At 34.5% G+C, this 12621-nt stretch overlaps 1 protein-coding gene across 5 annotated transcripts in view; it reads left to right on the top strand.

Moving 5' to 3' along the window:
* LOC121384713 (STE20-like serine/threonine-protein kinase) overlaps window positions 1-12621 on the top strand; it is a 123580-nt gene that overhangs the window by 21555 nt on the left and 89404 nt on the right. For all 5 annotated transcript variants that reach the window (XM_041515217.1, XM_041515216.1, XM_041515214.1 and 2 more), the window contains exons 2-4: window positions 402-566; window positions 6749-6947; window positions 7363-7435. In XM_041515217.1, the coding sequence (XP_041371151.1) occupies window positions 402-566; window positions 6749-6947; window positions 7363-7435 (437 nt within the window). The remainder of the gene's footprint in view (window positions 1-401; window positions 567-6748; window positions 6948-7362; window positions 7436-12621) is intronic.

The raw sequence follows: 12621 nt of genomic DNA, 5'->3' as shown, positions 1-12621 counted from the left end.
TATCCCAGGGAACATTTTGTTTTCAAAATCTTTATTAACAATATTTCTAGTCAGTTGAAAATTCTGTGGTTTCTTCCAGAGGATACGAATGGTAAGATTTCGTACCCTAAAATCTTCGATATTAATGAATATATTTTTATAGTTTTTTAGAAGGATTATAGTAAGAGAACTGCTGTTTAAAATTTGTCGAAAGTACATGAAATGCCGTGTCCAATTCCATTAGATTTCAAACCCATAACCACCTAGTAGGGGCACTTGTGATCTTTTGTTGGTTTATATTATGTACCCTCAATTTATGTTCTGGCAGAAAGCCTGATACAGTATTACATGAATATGTTGTATGTTGTTAACCTCTTGTGTTGCTTGTTGTTAACCTCATGTGTTGCTTGTTGTCTTTATAGGCTGAGAACAAAGAAAAGAAGACGTTTGCTGCCCTGAAGAAGGTGGAAATTAACAGTGATGAGGATATTGAAGACTTCAGTGTGGAAATTAACATTCTCGCCGAGTGTCGACACAGAAATGTTGTTGGTCTGCATGAAGCTTTTATCTTCGATGGGTATCTGTGGGTATGTAAACATTTATATTTACAAGTTTATAAATCTTGTTATCTTTAATTTTGTAAATTGTAGCTATCTAGACAAATGCATACCAATAGTTTGATATCTGTACAGGCATAATATTATGTCTTTGATATCTATGGCCCAGTGGTAAAGCGCTCGACTGATGCACAGTCGGTCTAGGAAAGATCCCCGTCGGTGGGCCCATTGGGCTGTTTGTTGTTCCAGCCAGTGCACCAGGACTGGTATATCAAAGGCTGTGCTATGTGCTACCCTGTCTGTGGGATGGTGCATATGAAAGATTCCTTGCTTACAAATGGGGAAAATGTAGCAGGTTTCCTCTCTAAGATCATATTTTTAATTTACCAACATCCAATAGCCGATGATAAATAAATCAATGTGGTGTCTTTAAACAAAATAAGACTTTATCTATATCTAGTGTTTTAAAATGTTTAATATCTTTAGGTGTGTAAATCTTTGAGCTAGATATAAATCATTCATACTTATGGATATCTACATCTGTAATATCTAATGCCCTTAGGGCATTTACATCTTTTATATAGATCAATAGCCATATGAGTATGTAAATATTTGATATCCATCAATGGACTCTTATAAATAGCTCTTAGATATCTGCAGACCAGTATGATTTTGAGATCACTGCTCATGTTTCTTGTGAAAAGAAGCAAGATGTATGATGATGTATATTGTCTTTTGCTTGTTAATACAATGTTACATAGGAAGAATTTAATGTGAGCTTATAACATACAAAATGACTTTCTGCACTTAGCTTTTTGTCAGACCTCAACCTTTGATTTGATTTGGTCAAATCTCTAATTATTGATAATCACTGTTTGAAGTTGTTACTCTACTGCAAAAAGCCCATGTGCAGTGTGTACTTTCTCCAAGACCGACCACTTGCATAGCTTTTGAAAGTTTGTTGAAATTAGGTTAAAGTTTTTTTTGAATTTTTTCTATTGAATCCTTTTATCAATAGATAGTTCTCACATTTGATATTGATCTTCAAATGGGGACAGGACATAGCCCAGTGGTAAAACGTTTGCCTGATGCACAGTTAGGCTGGGATCGATTCCCGTCTGGTCTAACCATTGGGCTATTTCTTGTTCCAGCCAATGCTGTGCTATCCTGTTTGTAGGATGATGCACATAAACGATCCCTTCCTACTAATAAAAAAATGTTGCAGGTTTCCTCTCTAAACTCTATGTCAAAATTATTAAAAGTTTGACATTCAATAGCCAGTGATTAATAAATCAGTGTGCTCCAGCGGTGTCGTTAAACAAAATAAACTTTAACTTTGATCTTAAATAAAAACAGAGCTCTGTGACTTTACCATCTCAACCCATGTTTTTTTTTTTTTCTTGAATTTTAAAAATATTTTCAGTTACCCTGTGAGTTCTAATTGTGAAACGTATACCGGTACGTTCTTATATTTGCCACAGGGCCGTTCATGCTCTAGCTGCATATACACATAATACACAGTGTAAGCTAGACCAGTGAATAGGTTTTTGTCCATGGCTGGGTGTACCGTGTGTTTGTCAACAATATGTCCCTTCATGCTTTTTCATGATGAAACAAGGTCAAAGCCTGTTTTGCACAAGCCAACTCAGGTGTGACACTCATAACAAAATGCACATCGGTTAATTGCTATAATGCATCATGAGTATCTACACTGGTGACATCCGTGCCACTTCTATAACTTATCTACCTTCTTCTGGGGGGTTTTTAAACATTTTTTTTATTGCTTTTGAAGAGTTACGGTATAGCTCAGTGGTTAGGAGATTCACCTGAGGGTTGATGACTCATAGAGCAAATTGCCTTTGGTGGGTCTATTAAGTTATTTCTGATTACAGTTTGTTATAGGACGTGGTAATGGATGTTCTGTGTGTATATTGGGAAAGTATATCTATATAAAAGAAATCATGCTGCTGATCATTAGAAGTAGCTTATATACATGTGACCGGCCTCGGTGACGTCGTGGTTAGGCCATTGATCTACAGGCTGGTAGATACTGGGTTCGGATCCCAGTCGAGGCATGGGATTTTTAATCCAGATACCAACTCCAAACCCTGAGTGAGTGCTCCGCAAGGCTCAATGGGTAGGTGTAAACCACTTACACCTACTAGTGATCCATAACTGGTTCAGCAAAGGCCATGGTTTGTGCTATCCTGCCTGTGTGAAGCGCAAATAAAAGATCCCTTGCTGCCTGTCGTAAAAAGAGTAGACTATGTGGCGACAGCGGGTTTCCTCTAAAAAACAGTGTCAGAATGACCATATGTTTGACGTCCAATAGCCGATGATAAGATAAAAAATCAATGTGCTCTAGTGGCGTCGTTAAATAAAACAAACTTTACTTACATACATACATGTGTTATTGCAGCATGTTACATGTTTAATTCTCAAACAGTTAAAATTGTAAATATTGTTTCACTTACAGTTGTAATAGCCAGTCAATAAATAATAGGCTGAGCTGTTTTTCTACTTTTATTTACAAAAAAAAAAAGGAATATGATTAAAGAATATTTTTCTAAAAGGTATGGTACCATGAATGTAACTTTTTAAAAGGATTTACAATATTTAAAATATCCTAACTTAGTTTATATTGTGTTTTGCACATTTTGAGGATTAGGAGTCCTTTAGAAGATTAAGATTAAATTTTTAAAATCAAGTAATTACACTTTTGGGGAAGTAGGAGGATTCTAGGTCCATGTTGAAACAATTATACAATTTGGAATGAACGCCAGTTTTAAGAGTTTAAATATCAAAACATCAAATCATAGCTGTACCTAGAAAAATAAGAAAAACTAAGTAAAAGTCCAGTTTTTGTCCCGCTGAGCTGGAGATTGCATATTACTGCATGACCAGATCATGGTTTGTACTAGGTCCACTCCGTATAGGTGAGGTCCACTAGAGCCACGTCCCATTACTTTTCAAGAATGAAGAGTTACGAGGATATTCCCCTACTTAAAATGTATACACCAGTCACAAACCCTGCAATTAAGAAAATTACCACGGCAAAACAAAAATGCTGTGTAAAAAATAATGTCCACAGCAGTTTTACCATCAATCTAATTAAAATTAGCTCCACTATTACATGTGGATCTAAAGACAGCCAGTTGGAGCTCATGTCCACCAATCAAAACCTTACTTGCAGAATCCTGCCAGTGATTTAAAACTAACAACACTGCGTAGTCCCCAATGTCCAGGTAACATTTCGTCTGTAAATAATAATTTAAATATTGACCAATCACACTTCGCTTTTTATAACGTTATTTGGGAGCATACAAATTCTAAAAATATCGGGCGAGTCTATTTTAGTTGCCGCAGTACAGCGAACCATACCAATACGTACGGGGTGGGTTATCAGTCTTCAAATTTTACATTAAAAATTATTTATTTATTTATAAAATTAAAAAAAAACTAAATCAGTCTTCAGTTTTACATTACAAATTATTTATTTTATAAAATAAAACATGTTTTAAGGCATTCGTAATTCACACGAAACATGTCGTATACCCTCAGGATAATTCGGAATGTTTTCAAATTATTTTTAAATCACTGGCAGGATTCTGCAAGTAAGGTTTTGATTGGTGGACATGAGCTCCAACTGACTGTCTTTAGATCCACATGTAATAGTGGAGCTAATTTTAATTAGATTGTTTTACCATTGACATGTTTACAACTCTGGATCTAAATCTAAATGACGAGTTTCTTATTTGTTTCGTTTGCCAATTTGCTGTGAGATTAATTTATACCAGTGGTACAGTGCTCGCTCGATTCGCGGTTGGTCTGGGATCGATCCCCGTCGGTGGGCCCATTGGGCTATTTCTCGCCACAGCCAGTGCACCACGACTGGTATATCAAAGGCCGTGGTATGTGCTATCCTGTCTGGGATGGTGCATATAAAAGATCCCTTGCTGCTAATCGGAAAGAGTAGCCCATGAAGTGGCGACAGCAGGTTTCCTCTCAATATCTGTGTGGTCCTTAACCATATGTCTGACGCCATATAACCGTAATTAAAATGTGTTAAGTGCGTCGTTAAATAAAACATTTCTTTCTTTCTTTCTTTCATCGATTGAAAGTGACGCAACAGTTAACACGTGAATAACACGTGCCCGATTAAGAACAATCTCATCATTAGGCCGACCATAACACTTCAAATGACTAGTAGGAGTGTATGTTTAACATTTTACTGAAAATAAGACATCCATACTGCACCATAGCCAAGGTTCCACAATGTATAAGCTGTCACTCCTCCACACACACACACACACACCATTACACATACACACACACACACCTGCAATCCAGTGGTCCCTGCAATGCACATGTTACGAACAGTCAACAACGTTCAATGACCTATTAGGAACACACTTAATGCTGGTAATTTACACGCAGTTTCAATCATGCCCAATGGTGCCGAGATTCAGATACTTAATAATAATGGTGCAGTTACTGTTTTAATATGTACTTTTAATCTGTTTTTAGTTCACAAAGTGTATTTTATTTTTATCAATAAGAAAAAAATACATCTTGAAAAAAAAAAATGTATATAGTCTATGGCAAAAATGAGAGTGGAAAACTCTGTGGCAATCTCCACGGCATTGCCGATTGCAACGGGCAATTGCAGGGTTTGAATCAATAATTATATATGTAAGTATATGTTTTATGGTAACATGCACAGTGTCCATGTGCAGTCTAGCCTTACGTGCATCTGGACATTACTGGAAGGTAATGATCTGGGCATTACTAAAAGGTAATGATCTGGACATTACTGGAAGGTAATGGACCGATTTCAATGGTTTAGTAGTGCAGACCTGTGTATTTTAATATTACTTATTTTAAGACAGGTACAACACTGCAGATCTGTGTAGTATGTATAATTTTAAAAGTTTAAACACTAAAACTTGATTTCTCATTGATGGTTGAACTATCATCCTCAATTCAAGTAAAAACTTACCACCTAGATTTTTTTTAGTTAACTGGCAGAGCTTCTAGATTATGGTAGTTCCACTCCCTTGGCTAGTGATATTCAATGTTAGGCTAGTAAATAACTACTATTGCCATGCCAGACGTCTAGTGAAATGTTTTGGTAAAATATTGCAGTTGAGTCTATTTTGTAAATATGAATATCCTGCCTTCACCCCAACCCCCAATGTTAGTGTTTTTAAGCTCTATCTCCATCTTTAGGTGACATATCCAAATATTACTATTATTTAATCAAATTATATTAACATACAGTAAAGTAGGGCTAGTGAATTTTTAATTGTGGCTAGTACATTTTTAAATCACTGATCCCATGGCTAGTGGATTTGATAAAACTTCTAGAAGCTCTGGTTGGGAAAAAACCCATTGATCACATGCACAGTGGAATCATAGGAAACTGCACATTATTTTGGTTTATTCTTGCATGAACCAACAAATCTAAGTGGTTGATTTTTACTTGCTTTAGATTTGATCTGAAATGCAGAAAGGTAACCGTTACTTTGGTGTTTTGTAATAAAGGTGTCAACTTTTTTAAGATCAATTGTGCTGTTATTTTTAAATCGATATTACATCCCTGGGTAAAATCATTCCAACAATTTGCATGATTGATTTATTATCTCGCCTTTGTGAAGTAAAAAGGTATTACTTTTCTGAAATTAGCGGTGACGGTGTGACCTTTTGGGTTGAAGTTTGGTGATGAAGTTTTTGCATTTAGATTAGTTTCAGAATGGGACGTAGCATTATGCTTGAACGGTCTAGGTTCGATCCTCATCAGTAGGTCCAAGACCGGTATATCAAAGGTTGTGGTATATGCTATTCCGCTTGTGGGATGATGTATATAAAAAAAGATTCCTTCCTAGTAATGGAAAAATGGAGTTGGTTTTCTTTCTAAGACTATGTCAAAATTACCAAATTGTTTAACATCCATTAGCCGACTATTAATAAATCAGTGTGCTCAAGTGGTGTCATTAAACAAAACACTTTTTTTTAGATCAGTTTCTCACAAACTATTGAGTCTTAGATCGGTGAAACTTGGTTTATAGTTGCACCTATGGATGTTCATCACAGAGCACCGAAAAAGTTTCTGGTAGGCGAAATATTTACGTTGGTGGCATTCTTGTTTTTAAATTGGTATCACATCTGTGGGTAGCAGACTCAAAATTTGCGTGATTGATTTATATTTATAGATGTTCATCGAGTTCTGTGAGGCGGGTGCAATTGATAGCATCATGGTGGATCTGGAGAAACCACTGACGGAGGATCAGATTCGATACGTCGCCCACGAGATGTGTGAAGGTCTCGACTTTATTCACAAGAACAAGATCATTCACAGGGATCTCAAAGCTGGCAATGTCCTCTTGACGTTGGACGGTGATGTTAAACTGGGTAATTAAGCTTGTTGGAGTGAAATCTGTTATGTGCATTGATTATCTGGCTGTCAGGTACAACCGCAGAATGATGAATAGCAACTCCTGAAATTAAGAAAATGACCACAGTAAACAACAAACATGCAATGAGAAAAAAATCGAATATAATCCACAGCAAAAAAATGCTGTGGAGAATAAAAAACTTCTCAGCATTGCTGATTGGCATGGATAATTGCAGGCATTGAAATAATGTTTTGAAATGTAATTAAATTAAGACAGTTTTTGAGAATATAAATATAGGTAAATGAACATGTTTAAAAGAAATGTCCTTGACAAAGTTTGTTGACTGAATGAAACATTTTGTACGTGTTTTATACCGGAGATTATTTATCATTCATAATTTTTAATTTCTCACTTATCTATTTCTCTTTCAGCTGATTTTGGAGTTTCTGCAAAAAATTCTAAGACACATCAGCGTAGGGATACCTTTATTGGAACACCTTACTGGTAGGTTATCTAAATATAAAATAAAATGAAAGTTGACACCTTTGCATTTATTTTTTTAAATTGTTAAAATTAATTATTGTTATTATTTTTTTTTATTTTTGGGGGGGGGTGGGGGGGGGGTCCCTTTTATTCTGTAATATCTGGTATAGCAAAGGTCAGTGTATGTCCTGTCTGTCTAGAAGTGTGCATAAGACTTCTTGCTGCTTGTTTAAAAGAACAGCTCATGTGGCAGACCATTTTGATTTCACAACTTACGTTTGATAACCTACTAGCCAGTGACTAAACCTTGTTCTGGGCGTGTCGGTACACATTCTTTCATTTCCTTTTACATACTGTGATGTAAATATTGTAGAAGACAGTCATCTAAATAGTAGATAGGCAGCACTAAATACACACGTCATATGTCACTTGTTGTTGACTTCCCAGTCAAAACATCGTCAGTTCGGCCCGCTTGATTAAAAATAATAAATACCAGTACAACACTGAAACTGATCATTCAAACTTGACAAGCCATTCTATTTTTAACTCATTGATCTCTCAAGTCAGATAAAAATGTCATCTTCCTGCATTATATTCATCTGAATTACAGAATATCAATACTGCACCCTACAAACTACGCCAGTTCATGTGTAAAATGATCATATTTCCTTATTTCCTTCCTATTAATAAAGTATCATTAAGAAATATATATCCATGTGTATAGATCTGTTAAAATAACTAAAATATGTGGCCTCCATGTACATGCATGTCTTCTGTTACACGATATGTCATCTGACATTTCAGTGGCAACTCGCTTTTGTATTTGTGTTTGCTGTTGCATATAAGGATAATGGGTTTTGGGGAGGGATAAAAAAAAACCCAGGTGAACTGACGAAATGTTTTCCTAGTAAATAATACACTTTATGGATATCTTGCTTTTGTGTTTGCTGTTGCATATGAGGATAATTCTGGGGGGGATGGGGGGGGAGTAAAAAAGAGTTGACTTGACGAAACATTTTTCTAGTAAATAATACACACTATTGACATCTTGCTTTGGTATTTGTGTTTGCTGTTGCAATTAAGGATAATGGTGGGGTGGGGGGTGGGGTAGGGGGTTAAAAACAGTTGAACTGACAAAAGCTTTTCCTAGTAAATAATACACACTATTGACATCTTATTTTTTATTTGTGTTTGTTATTGCAATTAAGGATAATGCTTGGGGGAGGGGGATAAAAAAGAGCTGACTTGACGAAACATTTTCCTAGTAAATAATACACACTGTTGACATCTTGGGGTTTTTTTGTTTTGTGTTTGCTTTTGCAATTAAGGATAATGGTGGGGGTGGGTTAAAAACAGTTGAATTGATGAAAGCTTTTCCTAGTAAATAATACACATGATTGTCATCTTGCTTTTTTTTTTAATTTGTGTGCTATTGCAATTAAGGATAATTTGGGGGTGGAGGGTGGGTAGAAAAAGATGAAGTAACAAAATGTTTTGTTAGTAAATAATACACACTTTTGGCATCTTGCTTTGGTATGTGTGTTTGCTATTGCAATTAAGAATAATGGGGGTGGTGGGGTGGGAATAGAAAAAAGGTGATTGACTAAATTTTCCCTAGTAAATAATACACACTGCTGGCATTTTGCTTTTGTATTTGGGTTTGCTGTTGTATAATATATAATATAATAAATTATTAGGTTAATGGTGGGGAGGGGTGGGGATAGAAAAAAGGTGAATTGACGAAAGGTTTTCCTAGTAAATAATACACACTATCCAACATTGTTGGTGTCCTGTGACTACTGGTGCTTGAGGCTACTGAATACTACAGCTAAAGCCTGGCCTACTGTGTGGCTATCCGGCAGTGTTTACACTCCCACTTCCTCATTCCACCTGCACGTAGCCCAGACATGATGTACACACAGCTTGGTCACCTCATATTTCGCTTTGTGTTAATAGGCGTGGCCCCACTTGTGCACCATATTATCAGACACTGAATAACTAAGGATATTTATGAATATTGAAAAAAAAGAAAAAAGAAAAGCAAATTCAGAACCTGGATAGAAACTTAGTTACTGTGCGACAGTAATGTTATTAAATTACAAAAAATTCTAATCCCTTTATATATAAATGTACAGATAAATATACGGTTAATGCAGGTAAATTAAAATTTTATTAGATTTGTTCAAGAAATAGCCTCTGAAGACAGGTGGCTGCATAATACTGTATTATACAGGTCATTTTAAACTGCTACATGTTTTAAGAGAATATACAGAAAGCTTCTTATAATGGGCAGTTACAGTAATGAACAGCTAAATGTGGCTTGTACTATGTAATATATACTGAACTCCACTGAAAATGAATCAGTCAGATTTGTAGGTTTAAAAATGCTCTAGTCAGATTTGTAGGTGTGAAAAGGCACCAGTCAGATTTGTAGGTGTAAAAAGGCACCAGTCAAGAGTTGTAGATGTAAAAAGGCACTAGTCAGATTTATAGGTGTAAACAGGCACCAGTCGGATTTGTAGGTGTAAAAAGGCACTACCTGGTAGGTGTAAAAAGGCACCAGTCAGATTTGTAGGTGTAAAAAGGCACTAGTCAGATTTGTAGGTGTAAAAAGGCACTAGTCAGATTTGTAGGTGTAAAAAGGATGTGAAGAGACATAACAATACATAAACTGATTTTGTATAACTATGTGGTATAATCCTAAAATTGGATAAAATGGTAGGGGTTAATGTGTATTTTATAGCAGCCTCACACATGCCATAACGATAATAACTGAAAATTGGGTGGTGTGTTGTGAATCAGAATGGAGTTCAGTATATAATTTAGCAGTACTGAGGAAAATGTATAGTGCTCAGTGACAGTATGTGTCAAACATTGGGTTTGCCTTCATAAGCTGTTGTATGAATCATCAAAATATATTACAGTTAATACATTATAGTCTGTCCCATCATTCTATAAAACTGTTTTTTTATAAATAATTTCAATTTGGTTTGATGTAAGAAGAAAGTAAAAGTCTTTTGGAAATAACACAAAGTTACTATTTTTTTGTGCAATTTACAAATTAATTGGCTCAAAAATAAATAACTTGTAGTAAAATTTCATAGTATGAAAAAAGGCGTTCCCTGTGGGACAGACTAAGATTTTCTGTTATATTTCAACATTATATTAATATTAAGTAATTTGATGGAAGTTAGTTATTTCTAAATCAAAACATCATTAATTTCATTAAAAAAATTATCATTTAAGATCCCATAAATATACATTATGTTTAAAATGTTTATTACTGTTGATATAAATCCATGATTACATGCATTTGAAAATTTTTATTTAATTTAAATTGTTTGTTGGTGTTGGTTACATTTAACAACAGCTGTATACATGTGTGTGTGTACAGAGCTACTAACAAGTGAATTAACAGCAGCCTGTCGTGTTTTAACAGTGTGATATCTCAACTGTTACTTTCCCCACTCGCCAGTGTGTTGTACTGTTCGTTACATTGTGAGCTTGTCACAACATGTAGGAAATAGAAATTGTTTCTCTGATTGCACGGAAGTGTCACTTCTTATCCTTAATCATCTTTCTATTTTTAACACATAACAAAACACACTGCTGGAGTTTGTACCTCTTGTTTACTCATAATACACACAGGAATGAAACTAATTTACAGTAAATCATATGGCACAATTCGGTTTTGAGGTTTAAGCAAAATCACTATGAGCTGAAGATCACTCTCCTAAAATGGTGCTAGACAAACAATCATATGAAGTTTCAAATAAAATGCATTAACATGTTATTGTAAGGTGATCAGGTTGCCGTTCTCCTAAAAATTTCCAAGTGGGTGTGGAGGAGAGTTGGAGTGATAACTCATCTTTGAACTCATATAATTAGTTTCTTCTGCTAATATTTTAACACTCATATAATTAGTTTCTTCTGTGAATATTTTAACACTCATATAATTAGTTTCTTCTGTGAATATTTTAACACTCATATAATTAGTTTCTTCTGTGAATATTTTAACACATATAATTAGTTTTTTCTGTTAATATTTTAACACTCATATAATTAGTTTCTTCTGCTAATATTTTAACACTTGAATAATTAGTTTCTTCTGCTAATATTTTAACACTTGTATAATTAGTTTCTTCTGCTAATATTTTAACACTCATATAATTAGTTTCTTCTGTTAATATTTTAACACTCATATGATTAGTTTCTTCTGCTAATATTTTAACACTTGTATAATAACTTGTTCATTTGATTAACAGTCAAATTCATTTGTAGCAAATAATGTATGTAGCAAGTTTTTGATTACTGATATGATTCAAAATGTCTTTATTTCATGTCATTGTGATTTATCCAGTAAGGAAGCGATACACTGCCAGTATGATTGTATTTTAAACATGTAATATTTTCTTGACAACTGTGTATTTTTATAAACAGACCTTAAAAAACTAAATAAAAAACAAAACAAAAAGTATTGAAAGACCTCCCCCCATACCCCCCAAAAAATCCTAACAAAGTCTCCCCAACCCTTTTCCCCTAAATAAAACCCCAAAACAAACTCTTTCCAATTGGTAACATGAATATGGCAACATATTTACTTTAATATGACATATGACTTAATATAATGTTAGCATATATTCCCTTTATACATTATATGTAGCATTGCAATTGAGTAAAATGTCTCAGTTCAAATAAAGCTAATTTGATACAAATCACTCCAGGTTTAAGACATTAAATTCTATCTTGGCAACTTTACAAATGATGTCAGATACAGATTATACTCCAGTTATGGTTACTGATTTGATCTAACATTTGCTGGGTTATGACAACCTTGACTCAGTATTAGTGGCACATGTTCATTTTCTTACATATAGTGGATACATATTTCTATAGTTCAGTAAAGCAAGCTATATGTTATGGTAATATGTGTAAAAGTTATCTGTCTATAAAGAACTTAAGTCCATATTTCTGCAGACAGATGTGTCCTTAAGTGCAGTCTTCAGGAAATAGCCACCTGTTTTAAGATGCCAACTATTTTTCTTATTTTATAAAATCATACAAATTGTTCTGCAATAAGCAGCCATCTGTCTTAAGAGGCCAGTTTTTAAAAGCTACTTCATTGAGAGTTTAACACAGGTTTTACTGACTTTTATATCTACCTACATGTACATGGGTAAACAGAATGAATGAATGTTTGTTTAACG

The sequence above is a fragment of the Gigantopelta aegis genome, chromosome 10 (genome assembly GCF_016097555.1).
Source record: "Gigantopelta aegis isolate Gae_Host chromosome 10, Gae_host_genome, whole genome shotgun sequence".
In the NCBI taxonomy this organism is placed as follows: Eukaryota; Metazoa; Mollusca; class Gastropoda; order Neomphalida; family Peltospiridae; genus Gigantopelta; species Gigantopelta aegis.
Note: the sequence above shows the minus strand (reverse complement) of the source record. Positions and strands in the feature narration are given on the sequence as shown.